General features: G+C 39.2%; 1 protein-coding gene across 1 annotated transcript; it reads right to left on the minus strand.

The window, feature by feature from the left end:
* Positions 1–9,918: 9,918 nt before the first annotated feature.
* Positions 9,919–12,807, minus strand: LOC104418211 (cytochrome P450 71AU50). The gene is made up of 2 exons (XM_010029480.3): positions 11,889–12,807; positions 9,919–10,712 (listed from the first exon to the last, which is right to left on the minus strand). Exons 1-2 carry the CDS (start codon positions 12,762–12,764, stop codon positions 10,092–10,094), a joined length of 1,497 nt encoding a protein of 498 aa, XP_010027782.2. The 5' UTR covers positions 12,765–12,807; the 3' UTR covers positions 9,919–10,091.
* Between the last annotated feature and the right edge of the window lie 11,753 nt (positions 12,808–24,560).

The following is a 24,560-nucleotide window of genomic DNA, read 5'->3' on the forward strand; positions in this document are numbered from 1 at the left end:
ACAAGGACTTTGCAATTCTTGCCTAGTAGATGGCAAGCTCCAACGATCTTTGTTGCCTAAGTAGCACCAACACTGACACAACACGACACGATATGACATGACACGCCGACACGTCGTTTCTCAAAAAATGAAGAACTTCGACACGTTGAAACACGTTGTATATTAAATATATATATTTATATATACATAATAAATTATCCTTTAATTAATTTGAATCAAATTCATAAATAAATAAATAATTAGAAACGCCTAGAATGAATATACACTAAAAACATTAATCTGCCATTTATTAATATCATCCATTGTTTCAATTTGACAAATTCAACTCTATTTCAATAATTCATAAAACTTGGAGAAAAAATATGAGATCCATATTCTGGATTCACATGTTAAATATGTTGGAAAAGGAGAAAAAAAAACTAAGGGGTGAATTGTGTATCATGGGAAATGGGAGTTCTTTTTTATTGATCTGGCGTGCTTTCGGGACCCAAGTCCCTTTTATCGAACTGGCGTGCTTCCGTAGCCTAGAGTTCTTTTCATTGACTCGGTGTGCTTCTGTAACCCGATGTCCCTTTTAATAGGCTCGGCGTGCTTTCGTAGCCTAAAATCCCTGACCCGGCGTGCTTTCGTAGCCCGGTGTCCATTTATATTGACACGGCATGCTTTCGTAGCCCAATGTCCATTTATATCAACCTGGTGTGCTTTCGTAGTCTAGTGTCCATTTTCATTTACTCAGCGTGTTTCCGTAGCCCGATGTCCATTTTTATAGACCCGGCATACTTCTGTAGCCCGGAGTTCTTGACATGGCGTGCTTTTGTAGCCCAAAGTCCCTCTTTATTTACCTAGCTTGCTTTTGTAGCCTAATGCCTATTTATATTGACTTGGTGTGCTTTCGTAGCCTAATGTCCATTTACATTGACCTGGCATGCTTTCGTAGCCCAAAATCCCTTTTATCGAACCAGCGTGCTTCCATAGCCTGAATTTTGTTTATCGACCTAGCGTGCTTTCGTAGCCTAGAGTCTATTTTATTGACATTCAATTGAGCTGTCCCCCAAAGGCTTTTCTCTAAATTCAATTTGATTAAGGCAACCAAAGAAAGGTTTGGGTCCTGGTTAGATGATTCATGCCGCAATGCTAGACAATCGTAGAAAGGTACGAGTCCTAGAAAACCTGTTCCTATTCAGGCGACCGTAGAAAGGTACGGGTCCTAAAAAGTGAATTCACGTTAGGCAACCGTAGAATGATACGGGTCATAGACAATGTCTGTTTCCCATTCAAGCGACCGTAGAAAGGTACGGGTCTTGGAAAATCAGTTTTTTCTGCTAAGGCGACATTAGAAAAGTACGGGTCATAGATACAACCAAATACTGCCATACTAGGCAACCGTAGAAAGGTATGAGTCCTAGGAAAGCAGTCTCCTTAAAAAGTCTTGTTGTTATTCAGGGCGATCGTAGAAAGGTATGAGTCCTAGGAAAGCAGTCTCCTTAAAAATTCTTGTTGTTATTCAGGGCGATCGTAGAAAGGTACGGGTTCTGGATATGTGACACCAACTATCTTGAATTACTATATCCTCCTTGAAAGTAAGTTATTCAGGTAGGTTCCTTTAGCATTTGCATTAGCATTTCCATGCATCATAAAAATTGCATTTTAAAATGGGATTCATTTTCCGACAAAAAAATCAGTCATTGCATGTGTATAGTCAAAATTTAGGTCTCAATTTATTTTTGAAGGCAATTTCTACAAGCTCACTTTCAAAGAGGAACGGCTGTTGACACCTAAATTTTGGCGACCTATTTAGTCATTTATCGCATTTAAAATCAAGGATTGATTTTAACCCCTAAAAAACAATTAAATTAATTGCATAGTATGTAGTTTTAGGTACATTTATTCTTAATTTGCATTTATGGTGGGCCGGTGACAAATGGGTTCCAATTGATGGTTCAAAATTTTAATTTTGATAAATTTGGCTAAGCTTACGAAGGGAGTAAATCTGCCCAAGCCCGTATCAGATTTTACGGATTTATCTTTGTGAGATTTCAATTCAAAAACAAATATTGCATTCGAAAAAATAAATATTGCGTTTGGAAAAGAAATTTTTGCAGATATCGATTTGAAAAAATTAAAATCCTAATTTGTGGTCTATAAATAGGTTAAAACGCGTAGGGTTTTGGAGGGGATGCCACACGTATTGATACACACGGCCGCACATAAAGGGAGGATTTTCTCGAGGTTTTAGGCCAAAAGAACAAGAAGAAAAGTTTTCCTTGGGGGCTTTTGGTTTTTTATGGAGTAAAAAAAAAAAAGAGAGAAAAGAAGAGAGAGAGAGAGAACCGTCGGGGGAAGTGATGTGAGCAGGAGGAACAGAGAGAAAGAGAGAGGAGAGGGGACGTGCGAACAGAGAGAGGAAAGCAGAGGAGATCGGAAAAAAGAACAGGGAAAAAATGCTATTCATCTTCTTCCTCGCCAGTTCCTCTGCTGCTGCAGGCCCCGCGTTCGCACCATTGCACCTCTGCCACTGCCGCTCCGCTCGCTGCCTCCGTGCACCGCCACCCCTGCGTCGTCCGCATCCAGTCACCAGCCATCGCCATGCCAGCTCGCGACTTGCCTGCTCGCGATTCCGTCTCACTGCGCGACCCAGCCGCACCACCGGTCATCGCCACTCCACTGGTCGTCCAAAAGCGCCCAGCAGAGACGCAATGACCAGACATCCCAGCTCGCCGTGCTAACGCAACCCGGAGCCGAAGCTCACTCCGATTTCACCCGCGCTTCGTCGTTCCGTCCTTTGTCAATGCGATGCCATCAACTGTCGTCGCCTATCCGCCTAGCTTCACCTCTGCTCCGACTAGTGACCAACGCCCCTACCTATGATGATGTCACTGCTCTTCTTGCCGTCTCCGCCCATAGCACCGGGGATCCCGAGCCCCCTGCTGCCCTACCACCAGATTCGAAGCTCAAGTGACTCCCCTATTGCCCGAGCCTTTCACCAACGCCACTGCCAACAACCTTCCAACTCGACACCCCCGCGGTGCCTTTGTTCGCGAAGCCACCGCCGATTCACCTCTACCTTTGCCCCAAAGAAATCCCGAGCTGGCTGGTCGCCGCTTTGCCCGGTGACTCCTCGCTGCGCTCATACCTTCGAGCACCACCACCGTTGTTCCGCCCTTTGCCACTACTGGTTCGCCGGCTGCCACCCCTCGCCGGAGCTCCAACCGCGACGCCCTTGCCGGACCGATGACCAACTACCCTTAGTTGAGTCCCACGAGCTACCAAGCCGTGGGGTTAAAACAAAAGAAGAAAAAAAGAATTAAATTAGGTAGTTTTTTTTTTTATTTGCTTTTTATTTCATTTTTATTTTGTTTTTCAGTGGAATTGTTCCTTATTGTATGATTGAGATTCCGACATGAAATAGTCTATCATGGATTGCCGGTCGATTTTCGTGCCCGAAATCCAACTTGCAATCGTTTGCAAAATCATCAATCGAATCTCACGCCCGAGATTCGATTCGCAATTTATTTAAAAATTGGCCAACCCGATCTCATGCGCGAGATATAGTTCGCCAATTTGTGGATATCAATCCTATTTTATCTTCGTCATGTTGGTTGAACCTTTTTTTTTTTTTTTTTGTGAAAGGAAAAATCTAAAAAATATTTTAGTTAGGATTGGGTTTGTTTTAGTATATTTTTTGTTATCTTGCATATATAGAATAGGATTTTATTTCGAATTTAAAAAAAAAAAATGCATTCATTTAAGATGTTAGTTTTTCTTTAAATCTAAATTGCACGTTTGATTATGTGGCAAATTTTAAATTTCGAATTTTATAAAAAATGATCATGCAGGTGTCATATAGAATCACATGTCATTGCATGTTAAGATTGTATGTTTATGAATTATAGATTTAGATAATTTCTCCTAGATAGATTGCATGCTTATTAAGAAAATAAAAATCATGTGCATGATTGTTGCTAGGTGCATTTAATTAGAAATTGTCCATCATTAAGATTAGGTCATTTTAGTTCATTTAGACTGCATATTTAATTATTGCATTTCTTTAAAAATGATTCATGTCATATAATTTAGGTTATACTGCCATGTTATATCATTTCATGTTAGATTAGAAGCATTGCATTGCATATGGATTATTTTCATTAAATTAGTAAAAACAAAAATTGAGTGATTGCGTTTTAATTAGAAATCATATCTAGGATTGTCGATGTGAATTCTAATTTAACAGATGCTTTCAATGCCATGAGATAAGTCTTACAATTTATTAACTATTTTATCTAGGTGTTAAATTGGTGGTTTGCGCACCCACGTGATCGACTTACATGTTAGGGAAATAAATTAAAATTAATTTAAATTTCTTGCCAAACATTTTTCAAAAAATAAAAGAGAAATTTATCGAAAATTGTGTTAGTGAAAACTAGCGTAACCAAGTCCTTCAACTTGCAATCTCTGGTTCATAGGAATAAAATAAATCTTCCGTTACGTTACTTGGGTTTCTAATCAACCCACCAAAAATAGATTAGTGGCGACTCCTAATTGAGAAATCAATGGCATGTTAAGAACTTGAATATAAGTCACAAATTGATATGGGCTTGAAAGAGTCCAAGCTAAATTTAGGCTTAGTAATCCATTAGCCAAAACTTAAGTGGTTCACTGGAAATTTGGTCGCGACAGGAGGTTTACAAGAATGGGAAACCCTCTTGGACAAGAAGACAATTTCTTCTTGCTCTGTGTTTTCCAAAGCAAAGCTCCCAACAGGAGATGAGCAATCAAAGTGAACGTAAGTGTTATCCATATCCAAACCATAGCAATTGGAGGTGGTTATTTGGAAGGAAGTGCAGCGAAGAGGGTAGTCAGGATCATTTTGGTCCTTATACAGAGAAAGATATGACAGGGAGATGTGTGTTTCTAGATTTACGTGAAATTTATTACCCTTCATCTTTAGTGGGCTTAACAGTGAAAAAGAAAAAAAGAAAACATATGATCTTATGACACGGATTGATTTTGTCTATCCTATGACCGACGTGAAGGATTTTTCTTTTTTTTCTATTCAATTTAAGAAGCTAGTGATTGCGAAATGGGGAAAGAAACATAAATCAAGTCTTCAAGGTGGGGGATTTTTTTTTTTATTTTATGGTTATGGATATTAACATTTTCCGACATATGGACCATTTAGAAAAATGAATTAAAGAAGATTTTTTATTTTATAATTAACGAAAATTCTATCCTTAAATTAAAAAAAAAAAAACATTTTCCAAAATAAGGCTAGAAATCAATGCTTGAGCCATTGGATGCCAACATTTGTTCTTGGCTCTTTGTAGCAAATTCGAGTCAAGAGGTCGGGGGCAAGTCTATTGAGGTCAAGCCTAAGTCCAAAGAGGTCATGTTCAAAATCCCAATTCCCAAGCTCAAGTCAACAAAGGTGGTGCTTGAGACACTAGCACCCATGCCCGAGTCCTCGATGCCTAAGTGCAGGTCCCCAAAGTCCAAGCCTAGTACCTTTGTACCATTACTCAACTCATTGGTGCCCCGACCCTAGTCCATAGAGGCTAAGCCTAAGAGTCAGGATTTAGCATGTGCTCCTCGGTCCATGAAGGTTGGCCTTGGCTTTACAAAAGTTGGGCTTGGGACCCTAAAACCCATGCCTGAATCCCTAGAACTCGAGCCCAAGTCCAAGTCCAACAAGGCCGAGCCCCAAACACTTGCTCATGCTCGGATCTCTCACACTTGAGTCGGGGTCCACTGAGGTCGAGGCCCAAGAACCCAATGCCTATGTTTGGGTCACCGACACTTGGGCTCGAGTCCATCAAGACTAGGTCAAGACTCCCAAGCTCGTGCCTTGGTCCCCAAACTCCAACTTGGGATGTTAATGCCCATGTCTTGATCCCCACGCATTAGCTCAAGCCCATCGAGACCAGGTGCTAAGCGCTTGAGCCCAAGTGTATTAAAGTCAAGCTTAGGATGTCACGCCCCGATCCTCGGGGACGCGCCCATCCTTCTACTTAGTCGATTTTAAAGTGCGATATCCCAAGACTAAATATCGCCGACCCTTTCTGTTTATTACGCATGCGGAATCAATTATAAATCCCCAGACAATAAAATAATGGGATAGAAAAGCATGCCATATTTTTCATATTGAAATTCAGTACCACACTTTTATTAACAGCACAACTCATAGTATATTTACAATATTATTCACAGCATACTTGTCTCACACCCATCTACACTAAGACAGGGTTCACAAAAAGGATGGGATCTCAATCCACATCCGGGTTGTACTCAAGATCCCTCTCTGGGTCATCTTCTGCTTCAAAAACCTTTCTCCTCCTCAGGTTTCACATCAGTGCTCTCCTTCTTAGGTTCCTCCTCCTTGGCTCCCCCTCAGGGTCCTGAAATAGTTATTCAATAACCAATGAGATCACGTCTCAGCGAGTTCCACTCTTTAAGACCCGATTAATAAGAAAATATGCCCTAAGGGCTGCCTAAGCACATCATGGGTCAGAGGGCTTACATTGGCCTCAGTTTCCTTCCTGCAAGTCAGTTCAAATAATAAATACTGACAATCATAGTATCCAATCAATCAGATCGACTTAACGATCAATCGACTGAGTCGATTACATGTCATCAAGACCATCACATGGTCATCCCGACTCTTCATTCTTGACTCTAAATCACGGCCCTATAGGCATAATTTATTTTTTAGTGGAATCATGGCCCCACTTGACAAATTTAGACTTAATGGAATCACGGCCCCACCTGGCAATTTTTCAACTTTGTGGCATCACTCCAACTCACAACCTCACACAGTTACTTTCCCTTCAAGTACTGACATTTTCCTAATTTTAGGATAAATTCTCATATTCACCAATTTCACTCAAATTTCATAATCTGATATTCGGATAAATAAATAGAAAGCACCATTGGAATCAGCGCAAAATTTCGGTCGTTGGCTATTCTAGCCTAATTTTGGAAAATAATTCATTAATTAATTATGTAAAATATTAAATAAATGTAATAAATCCAACTTAGGTCCATTATAGCCTAATTGGAAGCCGATACAAGCCCGGAAAATTACCGAGACTTGCTCAATAAATACCAGGACCTACTTCCTTACTACCTACACTATTCAATTGCCTAACATGCATCAATAAGTCTCTAATTTAGTTACTCTAATCTAATCTATCCACCTAATTGCACTTAATTAAATTTAATCAACCCCTAAGCATAATTCACCGACTAATAAGGGATTAGTTATCAAAACTCACTTAATAAGAGCAAAGACCGGATCACCGCGACGGTGGCCGAAATTGGACTTTCGACGACATCGGTGGGCTTGGACCGAGCCTTAAGACTTGGTCCCCCACAAATCTCAGCCCAACTAAGATTTATTTTAGCGTTGGACCAGGCTCGCTCTTGGGCTGATACTTGGGCTTTTCTATTTTGAAAATGGGCTGACTTCGTTGGGCTTAAAGACTTCAACTCAGCCAAGAACAGGTTGGGCCCAAAGCTGCAAACTAAAACTTGCTGGGCTTCATAGGACTGGGCTTCAAGAGGGCTGAAATAAAATTGAACTAGGCTTACAAAATTCACTTGGGCCTCAATTGAGCTACTGGGCTCCCAGACGCTGAAGCTGCTGGATTTCTCAGTCTGCTTCGTGGACGGTGGGCTTCTGGCTTCGCTGGGTTGACGGGCGCGGCAAAAAGGAGAAGCAGCTTCGGTGGTTGCTGTTGATGACCGAAGGAAAGGGCAGACGGAAGACACGCAGATGGAAGTTCGTTCGATGGGCGTGTGGGAAAGGCATCGACTGAAGGCTCATGACCAAATGGCAACAAAACAAGGCTGCTTGGTCAACCACTGTGTTTCGGTGGGCTTGCTGCTGTTGACTAAAGGAGTTCAGGCCATGGACATGTGGAGTTGCTGAGTGGGTCGGTGAGTATTTTGGCGCGGACAGTTGACAGCAGCTTCTGCAGTGAGTTGTCTCGACCGAGTGGAGCTGGACGAAGCGCATCAACTTCAGTCAACACTTGGGGACTTCGCTTGAAGGAATTCACTGCAGTTGGCCAAGAAGGCAAAAGATGGTGGAGCAGGGTGAGCTGGCCATGCGAGAGGGGGCAAGTGGCGAAGGAAGAGAGAGGGATTGTGGGGTTGAGTCTTCGGTGGAATTGCAGAGAAGTTGGACGCTCAATGGACTTGGAGTTTTGCTAGTTCTACCCCATTTTCACTGGTCACGCACGGTTTTGAGGATAAGAGAGAATGGAGGGCTCCACCAAGGCGTGATATTTTCCAATCTTGCTCTCTAAGATATATCCTAGGCCAAGTATAACCCATGGCCTCCAAGGAACCACCAAGACACTCTCCATGACCTTCCAATTGGTCCAAAAATAGCTAGTAGGAGGGGGAGTCACGAATTTTGCCACAATCCTCTCTCAATTGGATACCAATCCTTGCTCGATTAAATCTCAATTGATCTTTACAAAAATCAATTGGTACTTCAATGCTTTAGTTGACAATTTTCCTCCTCCAATAATCCATCATACTTCACAATTTCAAAATCAAAAACTATCTTCGACATTTTCTACACAAAAATAACCCAGCGACGACTTTTTCTCAAAAAGTGTCGGATGTCAGAAAATCTTCTAAGACTGAGTTAATACTACTAGAATTTATTGTGACATGACAGAAACTTCAATTACTGAAATCAGACTCGAATTTGCAGTTAATTTCAACTTGGCGCGTTTTTTGCATGACCTACACTACCAGGTAGTTTTCAAAACTTTTTAGGGCGAATGACCCGTGGTCGATTTTTTTCGAGCCACTATGAACCCACTTGACTCATTGGCGATTCTCGATTATTATGAAAATCCCGATAATCCAAATACGGACGTAGGGTACCAAAAATAATAAGAAATATCAGTCTAATGCCGGTCGACATGAATTTTCTAATTTAATAGTGTCACTCACAATTAGCCATACATCTCTGTCGAACCAGTCTATCTCTGATTTCAAATCGATTTTTAACTGTGCCGTAATGACCTCTAAAGATGGACATGGTCGAGAAGCCGATTCCTGATCAAGTTTTTAAGTCTATTGCCTTAAAATTCCTTAATAATTTCCCCAGATAATCTAGTGATCTCGAGAGTGATCGGCTATGAGAATAACCCTTTAAGTACGTCAATGAAATACCCGATTTATTCAGTAAAAGGCAAAGTTGAAAAATCTGGATGTCACACGGGATCTCATTGCTCATGCTCAAGTCCCCATGCACGAGATTGGGTCCCTTACAACCGAGCCCGGATCACTAAGCTTGGGTCCATTGAGGTCAAATCCAATACCTCAACTACCCATGTGCAAGTTACCATGGCTCAACTAGTATATTTTTATTTAGGAAAGCCAAATTATATTTTCCTTTCCAAACTTAAGAAAATGCTTTCCGGCTTATTTATTTATTTATTTAGTTTCAGCCAAACCTAGAAAAGTGAAAATGGTTTCTTGAAAAATAATTTTTAGAAATGTAATATTTTTCACAAAACAAATGGAACCAAAATTTAAGATGAGACACATGGAAACATCGTGACGTCATTCAGGTGCTCACCAAGCCAAGTCCAAGGTCCAGCCACGCAAATCTGGCGCTCGGCACCCGGCATGTGTGGAGAGGCTTTCTCATCCAGTGGCCGGAAGCCCAACCTGGTGAACAGGGCGCCGAACCTTGTTCAACCTTCCCACTGGATGTCTCATACATGGGCATCCAGTAATAGTCCTCCAGATCCCCGAAGATCTTGACTATTTTGCTTCAATTCGACCTTCGATTATAATTGGTTCTTTTCCGGAATTGGCGAAACCTCTTAGACATCAAACACAAACATAATACTCTAAACTGTAGTGAAGAAATTAAAAAATCCCTAATATCCACGTGTCTCAAATTCCTTTATTTGAATTTCATTCATAAGATAATAATACTTCAAAAATTAAACTAAAAGTTCATTGCAAATTTGTATGCAATCCATTTGGTGACTAACGCCACGAGACTTCATGATAAAATCAAACTTATTTTTGGGAATTCAATCATCTATCGAAAAGTTACCTCTCTTTCACTCACTCAAACGGTACCTAGGCGTGACCACCAAATGGTTAGCTCTAGGAGCAGTGAGCCCAAACTCCTCGGTCATGTCAAGCTCACTCGGTGATATGCCACCAGGAAGGTCCCAATCAAAGCAGTGTACTAGTTGAGCAAGCACAAACCGCACCACGGTCATGCCGAGTTGAATCCCAGGGCACCCCCGGCGGCCCGCCCCAAACGGTAGGAGCTGAAAATCATGTCCCATAACGTCCACGCTCAACCCTAAGAATCTTTCAGGTATGAACTCTTCCGGATTGTGAGTGGTCCACACTTTTGGGTCCCTTCCGATGGACCACACATTCACAATGACTGTCGACTTCGAGGGTATATGGAAGCCGTTCACTGTGCAGTCCTCAGTCGCCTCGCGAGGAAGCAAAAACGGAGATGCCGGGTGAAGCCTCATGATCTCCTTGATGACCATGTTTAAGTAGTGCAAGCCCTCTAAATCTGATTCCTCTACTGCTCTATTCATTCCCACGGCTTTCTCTAGTTCATCTTGGAGCTTTTTCATTACACTAGGATGTCTTGTAAGTTCGGTTATTGCCCAGTCTATTGTTGTCGCTGAAGTGTCCATCGAAGCCGACAACATGTCCTGCATGTAGAAACATATCGAGGTTCACACACACACACACACACACACACATAAATATATATATTTGCTAGATATCAAGATTCATGATAACAAGTATCTTGATGGCACTTATCAGACATATTTACATGGGACTAAGTCATGGATGTTACAAGAAAAAATAGTGCATTGAAAAGATAAACTTCCTAAATAAGTTACTTAGCAAGCACATTTAAAGAACCTTTCTAACAAAATCAATGTTTCAATTGAATCCATCAAGAATGTACTTATGTGGTCGTAAGTACAAAATTCCAGTAAGAATATACCAAGATAATTTAAAAGATAAACAACTTTTTTTTTCATGTTATATTTGATGTTGTATGATGGAAATTATAATCTCAACTAGCTATTCCCTTCATACACGAATCAACTTATCGAAATCCTAATGGAAATATGGACTATGAATCACTTATTAATGAATAAATTTTGTTGTCTCTAGCACCTTCTGTTTCTTAGTTGACAAAACATTATTAACCGCTCCACCTCTGGTGCTTGAAAGAGACAAGCACATGTAATTTAAGGAAGAGACAATAATTTCTCTGTAGTGATCCTTAACTTCTACATCTTGTATATGACGCACTTTGCCTGACTGGTAGATAGACAACACAGGCTTCCAAGATTCGCTAACACCGTCTGCTCACAACAACATATCAAGAAGCTAACAAGACTATCTGTTTGGGCAAAATTATAGTTAAAACATATGTAATGATTACTAATTATTGTAATAATTTCATTTCGTGTTAACTACGTACAAGAAATATAGACAAATTATTATTGCTGAGAAATGCCATTAGGACTTGCAGATCTTAGATAAAAGAGAGGATGAGAGGAGGAAACCAATTCACATGCTTCATAAAAAAAAAAAAAAATTTCGGGACATAACAGTTGAAAAGTTAAAATTCGCCTAAAAATTTATTTATAAAGTGAAATGATAGATCTTTTCAGATGTTTCAATACGATGGTCCATAAACTAAAATCTCTTTTTATACTTCATCAAATTGCCTTGGAATCAATTTTGCTCCCTAATTACTGAACTAGTGGGATCCCTGTTCTAATAAATTTTCCACTCCGACGATAATTGAACAGTGTTAAGGTTCCAGAGATAATCTTTAATCTAGGTACGAAAAATTGATTAATTACCAGAATTATGGCTTTGATATGGGACCTGTCGATATGGTACTCTCCCTCGTTCAACCCCATGATGCCCAACATAACATCCACAAAATCTTTGCTCTCTCCTTCCTCTTTCTTAGCCTTCATGTGCTCGTCAATAATCTTCTCAAAGAAGGCATCGAACACTTTGCTTACGGCTTTCATGCGTTTCGTCAACCCCTGAAGATCAAATCGTGCTAAATAAGGAACATAGTCACCGATGTTCGGTGTCGCGCCCAACACCACCCCTTCCTGCATCACGGCCATGAATTCGTCAAACTCCTTGTCCATGTACTTCTTCCCGAAGATCATTCGACAACTCATATCGGCACTTAGCAAAGAGATCTTGGCGCTCAAGTCAATGGCTGTGTGGTCGTGAGCTGCGTCTTTGAGAAAACTCACAAGCAAGCCGACCTCCTCTCTTCTCATGGACTTAAAGGAATTGATTTTTGCATTGCTAAGGAGCTCCAAAGTGCACATCTTTCTGATGTTCCTCCAATACGGGCCATACGACGAGAATGCCAAGCTCCTTTGCTCATAAGAGATGTGCTTCGAGGCCTCATGGGGTGGCCGGCCTGCGAAAACAATATCATGGATCTTGAGGAATTGCTCGGCCACCTCGGGCGATGAGACAACAATCGTGTGCACGAACCCGAGGCGTAAGTGCATGAGGGGTCCATATTTTTTAGCTAATTTGTGAAGATCATGGTGAGGGTTTTGTCCTAACAAAGGGAGGTTTCCAAGAATTGGATACCCTCTTGGACCAGGAGGCAATTTCTTCTTGCTCTTTTTTTTCCATAGCAAAGCTCGCAATAGGAGATGAGCAATCAAAGCGAAGGAGAGTGTTATCCAGATCCAAGCCATTTTGGTGGTGGTTATTTGGAAGGAAGTGGGGTGAAGATGGTGGTGGAGATAAGTTCATTGCATATATAGATACAGATATGATAGGTAGATGTGCTAGATTTATTTTTTATTGCTTTTTAGTGGGCCCTTCAACAAGATTCCGAAGAAACATCGTGCACTATATACACTAGATATTAATTAAGATATACTGAAGAGTATTTCAACACTGTAAAAGAACATCTTTCCTCGCAAAGAGGATTGATTTTGTCAATCAAATAAATAAAATAAGCATGTTTAATTTTTTTTTTCCTGATACGTGAGCGACATGAATGATGAAAAAGTTAGTGATTGCGAAATAGGGGAACATACACAAGGAAGTGATGTAGTCTTCGACGTTATTAGTTCTTTTCATTTTATGTTTACAAATTTTGGGAAACTTTTAGCAATATACGACTAAAATAAATGTGTTTAATCTCCCTGAATGCATGCAAACCTCCTGTTCCGAAGAGTGGTATACGTTGGCCCTAAAGGTTACATTAAATAGGTAAAGAATGATTTAAACATGGAATCCATTTTATCGCATTCAAACCTGACAATGGATTACTTAGCCAATCTAGATATTTTATTTAATGTTAAAATTGTTTCAAGTTTGAACCTAAAAGCCAATCCAAGATAAATTATAGATAAGCATAGACTTAAATTTTCCAGATGCCCCTCGAGTAAGTTCCCTCGAGTAAGTTTTGGACTTTGAATTTTGATGACTTGGGGACACGGATATATTCTCTTGACTGAAGCGAGAATCGACCATGGAAAGTTAATTGAAGAAAAAGTCTCAAATTTGAACTTCATTCCCTGATTCCCTTGGTCTTGGACTTCCCTGGCGGTGCTGGTAGTTGATATCACGGTGCTGGTAGTTGATATCACTATATATATATAGGGTTTCTCTTGATATATGGTGCTGGTAGTTGATATATGTATGTATGTAGGGTTTGTTTTTTGTGTGTCAAGCTGGCAAGTGCTGGTACCTGATTTGCGTAATATATAGTTGATGTGCGTGTGTGTGTGTATATAGGGTTTGTCTTGATATATTACTTGGTGCTGGTGGTTGATGTGCATATATATATATATATGGGGTTTGTCTTTTGTGTGTGTCAAGCTGGCAAGTGCTGGTAGCTGATGTGCGCGTGTATATATATATCAAGGGTTTGCCTTTTGTGTGTGTCAGGCTTGCAAGTGTCCGGCAAAGGACGCGGTACTAGTAGTTGATGTGCGTAGAAAGGAAGTTCGTGAATTTGTCCTTCATTCGAGAAATTTCTTTAAAATGTAGTACAGTAAACGTTAAACTACCGTCCAATTTATTTCATTATTCTATCTATTTTTTTTATAGAATTCTTGTGATTGTTAAGATAGGAATTACGAGATTAAATATTGTATGAGTTGTTGGGTGTAATTAAAGACTGAAAAACATTAAGAATATATGAGTGACTCGAGTATAGTTATACTCTCCATTGCATCATTTAGTTTATGGTAAAATTCTTTATTGTTCTCCCTATAGACATAGATCACATAGTATTTGATTGATTTTCTTATTCCGTCTATTTTACTGTTCCATGTCTTATTTCTGCAACATTTAACACTGCTAGTATAAATCTGTGAGTACATAGCATTAAATACAACCATATAGAATGATTTATATGGCGTGACAGAAACAAAATGACAATATAGAGGCTTGTCTAAGGATAAAGGAGAAAGAAATAAAATAAAGGCAAATAAAAAAAAATTAGTGTGCATGTCGAATTAATGGAATCAAGTGAAGGGAAATTTTTTTATGAATAGAGTTTCTTTGTTGATAAATATTTGTATGTATGTATGTATGTATGTATGTATGTATGTATTTTATAACTTTCTTGAAAAACATAATATTTCACTCTATTGCATTGTATATAATGAGTAGTCTATTTTACTATGCATAAATTGTCCCTACTAATTATATTTTTATTTAGATTGAAATTTTAATAGATTTTCCTTTAATATTTTTCTTTTATTGGAAAGAATATTAGAATTTTAATTTGTAGAAGAAAAGAATCGTTGAATGCATTTGGGGTCTATTTGATAACGTGCATAATAGTATTTGTTTCTATATGATTCTATTTTATTATTCCCCGAAAAAAAAAAAAAAATCCATTTAGTTACTTTTTTGTTCTTAGAAACAACTTCATAATCAAGCCCAAATCATTTTCTTTTCTTTTTTTCCCTTTTTCTTTTCTTAGTTTTCTTTTTACTTTTTCTCTTCCTCTTCTTCTTCTTGTAGCTGGTGGCTATGGCTGGCTAGACAAAGTCTGACAATCTCACTAGAGCCTCATCGGCCCTCGGCAAGCCTCGTTGTGGCTTGGCGAGTTTCCCCTGAGGCTAATGATCTCATTAGCTCTCATATGGCCAATAGTGGCTGGCAATTGGCTAGAGAAAGAAAAGATAATGAAAAAGAAAAAAAACAGAATAATGTTATTTAAAAATTAAAATAAATTCTAAGTTATAAAAAAATTTGAGAGTCTTACAAAATGCATTTCTATTTTGGAAATTGAAATTTTAAATAGTTACCATATACTTTTAAATGGTCATGAACTCATCTAGGAAGCAAAATTTAAGAAAACTATTTATGAGTAGAAATTGTTCTAAAAAACATAATGGTTATCAAACACACCATTGATGTCAAAAAGTCATATTTACTATAATACATTAGATTTATGAAGATTCACAAGGATAAAATAGTCGTAAAGATATAAAAAAAAAAAATCATTTTCCTTCTTTTCTCTTGTTTGACTAAATATGAAATGATCAAACTCCCTTCATTCCTTTCATTTCTTTCATAAACATCCAAACAATAATAAGATCAAACTAAGTGTTCATTGCACAAACTTTGAAAATTAGGAACAAAATGTACACACACAAAAAATTAGAGGACCAAATGTTACAAATTATACAAAATAATAGGTTAACATTATACTTATTTCTACCGAGAAGTTTCCTTGTTGTTTACCAGGTTTCTAATGATATAAAAATTGAAATTTTCTGAGCAGACCTTGAAAATGTTGGTCGACGCAGATTTGTCACAAAACCCAAGTTCGATGTACTTTGGAGGTTGCTTTCAAAAGCAAAATCCTTGCACTGATCAAGGAGGCTGGGAAATCAAACTCAAATCGAATTGAATCCCTATAGGAGACCTTTTGTTCGACCATGTAAAGAAAACACCTCGTAATCTAATTCCTCTAATTGTTCATGTTTTATCTTTCACGTGCCAACGTGCTTACCTGCATTGGCCTCAACGGGAACTTTCCTAGCTTGAATATACTGAGGTGAGGGAGATACACCTAAATACTAAATTAAAAAGCCGCGTAGTAATGGGTAAAAGTGGAACGCGCTGTATATATCGAACTTGTACATAAGAAATGGCATATCCCATCTACAGTTTAAAAGCGGGGCCAAAGAGAGAATTTCTCTGACATTGGTTGTGACTTTTTCTCTTTTGGTTCACTCCATCGGAGATTTTGATGACTTTTCTTCTGAGAGGCCTTGCGTGTTTTTTCTGTTTGTCTTCAAAAGGAATGGGCGGCCGTCGTTATGTCTTCTTGTCCGTTCATTGACGCATTGATTAAGAGATTATATCGGTTGTTGTTTCTTTGGTTTGGATAAGGAATCTGCCGACTCCCTGATACTTTCCAAACTTTGGAATACGACCAATCATCAAGCAACGTTTTAGCTGACGAACTATTCTAATTTTACTAAAATGTGGGGCACTCGCGTCCTTTTTTTTTTTTTTTTTTTCTTATAGGCAAGTCGCCAATCGAGTTCCAAACTCTAAAATCATGGGTTAGCTATGTTAAAGTACTACACCTCACATGGACGGCCCGCCATTAATATTCTTGTGTTTGTGTTTGTTTCCCTTAACCAATTGGTTTCAGTTTTTGGATTGGACATTGTAAAATGATATTGGAGACAATTCTTGTTCTAATTCACTTCACATGCGCAATTTCTCGTTTATCAAATTTTATGTGTCCTTCCTAATTTTCCAGAAATGTGTTTATCTCCACCTATCAATGTTCCATACTTCAGGACTGATCAGATCGAGCAAATGGTGAATTACAATCTGAACCTCTAATCACATAAGTCAGCTTATCATTGAGAGAGAAATGCCAGGACTACAAGCAATCCTTTGAGGGTAATAATCACATGCATTATTGGTCTAGAAAGGCCGATTTCTCAATTGTCCAAAGACGGCTCATGTCCCGTGAATGGCGCGAGCTTTGGTGACTCGTGTCTTGTCATTATTGACCCAATAGACCATCGTCAGACCCAGTTTTAATGGTGTCGCATGCTCTTTTCTACGAGATGCGATGTGCTTTTTCTAGGAGGAATTATCAACTTCCGGAATAAGATTTGATTTTACCTTGGTAGATGCTAAGCCTCGAGTGATTGGAAAATCCTTCACTGATTCTAACTGCATCATTAACAGCTGAAACAAGTTGGTGAGAAGGAAGAGCGATGTCTTAAATTCCCGTCATTTAACGGTGAGAAAATGTACACATGGGATTTATAGTTCTTTTATCATATCAATGGAGTACCAAAAACATATAATGAGTACCCAGGGCACTGGTTAAACATACTTAAGTTGGAAAAATGCACTTATAAAAGCATCGATCATGCATAAGACAGGAATAATTGATGCCTTAAAAATTGCAAAGTTTTTTCAGTTAGTTTCTTAACAAATGTCATAGAGGTTCTTATTGGGGCACTCGTTAACAAAATCTATAACATTATAGCAAACTTCTCATTTATCTTGGGAACAGGTGGATCCCGAATCACCTAAACTTGCGTTTACAGGTCCCATTTGGGTGGGCCGTTCCACATTTCAAATCAGGAACCAGACTGGTGTTTTAGGAACAACCAGTTCTAGGTAAGTCTGGTTTGGTTCTAATCAATCGGGCGGTTCCCGGTTCTTTGCACACCTCTAACTATCCATATCCTTCTTATACCAAAGAAGGATAGATTGTGGCAAATGTGCATTGATAGTAGAGTAGTGAATAAGATCACTATCAAGTATCGTTTTTCCACCCCTCGACTCAATGATCTTCTTAATCAGCTCAACGGTGCTACTATCTTTTCCAAGATTGATCTTCAAAGTGGATATCATGAAATTCAAATGAGAGCTAGAGACGAGTTCAAAATTGCTTTCAAAACACAAGATGGTCCCTACAAATGGATGGTCAAGCCTTTCAGCCACCCTAATGCTCCTAGTACATGTATGCACCTTATGAATCATATCTTCAAACCATTTATCGGCAGCTTTGTTGTACTTTATTTTCATGACATTCTTGTTATATGCCAACTTAAAAAGTGTCACTGATATATTTTCAACTTTTCACCAAGAATTGAGGTTATTTATTAGTATGGAGCTGATATATTATCTAGTTCGTTGGAGAGGCTGTCTTAGAACATTTTTAGAATCAAGTTCTCGATAAGGATGGTTGTGGCAACTTGGCTACTTTCAATCTCAAAGAAGAAGCATTGAAAAGATTTGAGGACAAATCTTCAACAACATGGGAAGATTGACGCGGAAGCATCCAGCATCATCGATCAACTTGCAAGCTCAATTCAAGTTCGTTGATTGACTGGCTCAATCCTTATTCCTACATGAAAAGACCAACTTTGACCACAACATGCTTCAATGGTTCAAAGCTTATCGTTGTCGATTAATTGATTGACTACATTATATCAATTCTATTGATACGCAAGAATAGATGTTGATTGTCTACCAAGCTATCAATTAAGGAATTGATGGTTCTTCCCTTGTCGATCAAGTACTAAGTTACTGATTCACTAGAATAATTGTCGATTTCAACACTAATCAACAATAGATTGTCAGGAGGCCGTTCCGAGCAATTTCCTTTGATATTGTTGATATCATAAGATGATTATTTTCTTGTCAAGGCTGGTATGGATGAATATTGGAAGACGAACTGCAAGGATGAAGAGTCAGGATTTCAAGTTTCTATGTCTTTAAATGCATTACTGGTTTCTTGGTGTTTTAATGCATTTTCTAGTTCCTAGGAATTTATTGTGTTTTCTAGTTTCTATGTCTTTATTAGTTGGTAGTCTCCATGTCTTATAGAATATTTACTATATATTAGTTCCCCTACATAAAGAGGCGAAATCTCAAGTGGGAAACGGATAACTTCAATGAATGAAAATACATAAGATTTGCCTCTTTGTGAGCAAATATCTATCCTAGTTTCTGATTATTGGAATGTGGAGTCTTTCCTTGGTGGTGAGGTAAGAAGCCATGTATCCTCGGCTGGTGATTTTCTATAGGCCTTGGTGGTGAACTTCTCCTATTTCGAAGTCATGTATCCTTGACTAATAATTTTTCTCTAGGCCTTGATGGTAAACTTCGTCAATCCCAATCTTGATCCTCGACTAGTAATGCATCCTATAAGCCTTAGGCTCTGACCATATTCTATCCTGCTTTTTCATTTGCCCAACGATGTCCATTTAATACACCCCGATTTATTCAAGCTTCCGCCAATAATCACTCAAAAGAATGATTGCCCACCCCCACAACTGCATCAATCACTCACTCACAATATGGGAGACGTTTTCAAACCTACAATGTTAAAATTATACAATTTCTCAATTTTCAAAGGTCCTATTAGAAAATAAAAATAATTAATAGAATCATTAAATCATAATTTAATTTATAAAACATTTAACATTAAATTGATAGTCATTTCAGAATTTCAAATGATTAGAAAAATGGACAAGATAAAGCAGAAGTAAAAGAATTTGTATAAGACCACTAAATTAAAAATATATATAGTATTCTTCTCCATCGATATTTGAAGTGATTAGTTATGAAAATGAATAAGTGCACAATACATTTTTTGTATACATATACATAAGGAAGTTGGGGATGCATGTGTCACGGGCCGAGAGTTTCCTTGGCCTCGGAACGACCCGCGGGTGCCTGGCGAGCGAAATTCGCCAGGCCAGCCCTTTCTTTAGCTGTTCCACGAATGATACGATGAATAATTCTTCGTGCGAGATCTTACCATGCCCAGCTTCGCTCGGGCGTCTAGTCCGTCAAGTTATACAACAGTTCTCTTTAGGCACAATAACTGGTTTCGACCTGCCATGACCTCGTTAGAAGAGCGGCATCAGCTCTCGACCAGTTTGTGCACGGGAGGCCTACCCCATCTTCAGAGCTATTAAGTGATATAATCCTTCTATTCTAGAACTCCTAGCACTTATCATCCTGACGCCACTCCCACGGACCAGTTGTGTTTTACCCTTCTGCCTCACACTCTTCACCAGATAACCCCAAGCACCACTCACAAAAGTCACGAGTACGAGAGGATTCACGGACCGTGACATTCTCCCCCACTCAATTTGCAACGCCCTCGTTATGATATGTTCTATCGCTTCCTTACGTAAATTAACCATTGATGTGCCACTTTTGGGAATTCACATCGAACAGTCACGCTCGCCCAACAAAATAGGTTTTGCTCCATTGGTGGCCTCTTTTGATCTCAGCCACTCGGCCCTTCTTAGTCACCTGCACTTTCTGGCAAGTGTGGCGTTTTTTGCCAACCGCATCTTTTGGCAGTACCATTTCAGCCTAACCAGCATCTTGAGCTCAGCAAACCAATGGAGGTTCTTTCCTTGTTGAAAACGTGATAGTAGACCTCTTCTTCGAATTCACCGATTGATCCAGGAACGTTATCCCCATTCAGCAAGGATTCGGTTCTTCTCGAACTCCCTATCGGCTCAGCGGTAAACCGACTCGTCCCAGTACCCATTTTCATCCTAGGAGCAGAGAGCCCCTACGTTTGGGCATCTTTTGGCCCTGGCAAATTCCTCTCCGCCCACTAGGACCGGTCCCACTAGGACTTAACTGTTCAACCCGCACTAGAGCGAGAAGCTCGATTCTCCGACTCGCTCACTCACTTACTGGAGGGATTCTTGCTCTGGTACTATTTGTCACGAGCCGAGAGTTTCCTTGGCCTCGGAACGACCCGCGGGTGCCTGGTGAGCGGAATTCGCCAGGCTAGCCCTTTATTTAGCTATTCCACAAATGATATGGTGAATGATTCTTCGTGTGAGATCCTACCACGCCCAGCTTCGCTCGGGCGTCTAGTCCGTCGAGTTATACAGCAGTTCTCTTTAGGCACAACAACTGGTTTTGGCCTGCCATGGCCTCGTCAAGAGAGTGGCATCAGCTCCCAACCAGTTTGTGCATGGGAGGCCTACCCCGTTTTCAAAGCTCCTAAGTGACATAATCTTTCTATCCTAGAACTCTTAGCACCAACCGTCCTAACGCCACCCCCACGGACCAGTTGTGTTCTACCCTTTTGCCTCACACTCTTCACCAGATAACCCCAAGCGCCACTCATAAGAGTCACGAGTACGGGAGGATTCACGGACCGTGACACATGTGTAGTTGATGAATATAAAAGTAAGGAGAGATAATGGGAGAGCAGAGAATGTGAAAAATAGGAAAAGGAAAATGCTTAGCTGGCGTCCTTCGTAAAATGATGGAGTAACAATCAGCTATGGGCCACAAAAAATCATGAGGAAACCGTTGATCGAGGCTGGGGTTGGGGCTAGGGCATTAGATGACGTGAGGATGTGCTTAGTTTTACTACCAAAATTAACTAAACTTGTGGCTGGAGCATTCTGCGCTAATGTCTGTCTCTTCTTCGAAATTTTCTTTTTTAGTGATAACAGAAATTCATAATTATAGAATAAAATTTACTTAGGAAGGTATAAATATAAATTAAAACTATAAGAGTATCGACTTGTCTTTGAAGAACTTTAAAATTGCTTAAAAATAAGCTTTGACACGTATTTGTGAATATAAGTTAGGAAAGCTCGAATTTAAAATGAAATAAGCACACTTTAGTTCCAATGATATTTGTGTCAATAGCATACATTGTGTTAAAATATGTCTCGAGTTTGAGTTCAATGTGAAATTCCAAATATTCCAAATTGGATATGTTGTGGACATTCGAAATCGAGCAAAGAAGATCCGAATATCAACTTCCCAAAATTTTGAATCAGCATTGGAGAATTTGGCCGCTAAAATAGGAAAGTCCAACTTTGACTTGGACTTGAATTTTTGTTTAAAATATACATAATCCTATGAGAAGTCGGCAAAAGAATAAGGGTCTCACTTATGGTATATAAACTTATGGCCGTTGGTGGTAGAAGGTTGATCATGAAGAATTGGTCTTGAAGCGCCGCCTTGTCATTGAGTGCTTGAGAGGAATTTTCATTGTCGTTCGTGTCCATGAATTACATCCAAGAAGATTTAGTGTTCAAGCCAATTAAATCTTGTGGTAAGATTTGCGTATAATTCCTTCATGAGATTTAGAGATTATTTATCGAGGAATTTCGAGGCTAAACACTGCGTGCATTATTAGATATAATTGGGGCTTGAGAAATACTGATAGAGTGTTTGAGTGACTCGAGTATGTAATATCCTTGTATTTCTTGATCTATAGTGAAAGTCGGGGTCGCTCTCCTTGTGGACATAGGTCTTTACGACCGAACCACGTAAATCTGGTGTCCAATTTATTTTCTTCTTCTGTCTATATTATTATTCGATCGCTCGCCTTTTTCACAACAAGTGGTATCAGAGCCAGGTTTGGCTAAGTTGAAGCGAATCAATGGCGACAGAAGAAGTAAAAGTGAGAATCGATAGATTTGATGGGAATGATTTTAGTTTATGAAAGATGTAGATTGAAGATTATATTTACTAGATGAAACTGCACTTGCCCTTATCTAGGGAGAAACCAGAGTCGATGAAACAAGCTAATTGGGATTTGCTGGATAGATGAGCTATGAGTGTTATTCGACTGACATTAGCTCATAACGTCGCGTTTAACATCTTGAAGGAGAAGACCACTGCTGATTTGATGCAAGCCCTATGAGATATGTACGAGAAGCCCTTCACGATTAACAAGGTCTATTTGATATGACGTTTGTTTAATTTGAAGATGAACGAAGGTGCGTCAGCTATAGATCATATCAATAAATTCAATGTGATTGTTAGTCAATTAAGTTTTGTTATGTATTTTAATTCTATTATCCTCATTGCCTGATAGTTGAAATACTATTATTACTATCGTTAGTAATTCATTTGGATCAACAAGTTTGATGTTTGATGGGGTTTGAGATTTGATTTTGAGTGAGGACATCCGTAAAAGATAATCTAGCGAACCTGTATCTGCTGCTTTAATAGGTGAAAATATAGGAAGATCTAGAACAGGTGTGGGTAAAAGTAGTACTAATATGAATAGGCGTAGTCAGTCTAGAACTAGTGATGTTATCTGTTGGAGTTATGGCAAGGGGGGTCATCTTAGAAAGAATTGCCTTAAGCTAAAGAATGAGAAGGGTAAGGGAATTATAATTGATTCTGCAGATAATGTTGCAGCCGTAGCAGATAATGCTGATTATGTCTTGTCTATCACTGATCATTCATCGTTTGATTGATGGATTATGGATTATGGTTGTTATTTTCATGTTACACCAAATAGAAACCGGTTTACTACTTATCAATGCATGGATAGTAGTAAGGTGCAGTTGAGGAACAATGTTGAATGCAAGGTTGGTGTTGGCAATGTTAGAATTAGAATGCATGAAGGTATCGTAAGGACATTGACTAGAGTGAGGCACATTCCAGAGTTGAAGAAGAACTTAATTTCCTTGAGTGCCCTAGATTCACTTGGATATTGATATATTTCAGAATGTGGAATTCTGAAAATTGTTCAAGGTGCTTCGATAATAATGAAAGGAATCAAGCACAATGGCCTATATAAGCTTCAAGGTAAGACAATGACAAATTTCACTATGGAGACGTTGGATGCATTTGTTTGAGAGTCTAAATTATGGCATATGCGCTTGGGGCACATTAGCGAAAGAAGCCTGAAGGTTTTAAGTGAAAGAAATTTGCTATGTGGTTATGTTTCTAACGAATTGAATGTATGCAGGTGCTGTGATTTAGATCAACGGCGGAAAGTGCAGTTCAATACGACTGTCAAAAAAACCAAGGAAATTGTAGAGTTAATTCACTTGAATGTTCACAGGTTGTTGCGGTTTCCTTCAATGAAGAGTGCTAAATATATGCTAACAGTTGTTGATGACTACTTGATGAAGACGTGGGTATTTGTGCTTAGGCACAAGTTTGATGATGTTGTCAAGATCAAGCAATTGATAGCTTTGATAAAAGGAGACTGATAAGACGATCAAGCAGGTGCAAACTGACAGTAGCATGGAGTTTTGCTCGAACCTATTAAATGAATTATGCATGAAAGAAGGCATAGTGAAACGTCGCACTAATGCTAATGAACTACAATATGTTGTAGACTTGATGAGTAAAACGTTGCTAGAGACGACCCATAAAATGCTCTCTAGTGCTGGTATGGCTAGGAGATTCATAGCAGATGCGCTAAGTATGGCATGCCACCTGATGAATAGATCCCCATCGACTGTAATTGGATATCGAACTCCTGAAAAGGTGTAGCCAGGTAACGTTGCTAATTATTTTATTCTTAGAATATTTGGTTGCCCATGTTATATTTGAGCTAATGATGGTAAGCTTGACAGAAGGGTAAGAAAGTGCATATTCCTAGGCTATGCATGAGGTGAGAGGGGTTATCAATTGTAGTGCCATTGTTAAATTCACCTATTATCAGCAAAGAAGTTATGTTTGACGAGTCTCCAGTATTTCTAGCTATGAGTGATTATAGCAGTATTCAAACAGAT

The sequence above is a fragment of the Eucalyptus grandis genome, chromosome 9 (genome assembly GCF_016545825.1).
Source record: "Eucalyptus grandis isolate ANBG69807.140 chromosome 9, ASM1654582v1, whole genome shotgun sequence".
In the NCBI taxonomy this organism is placed as follows: Eukaryota; Viridiplantae; Streptophyta; class Magnoliopsida; order Myrtales; family Myrtaceae; genus Eucalyptus; species Eucalyptus grandis.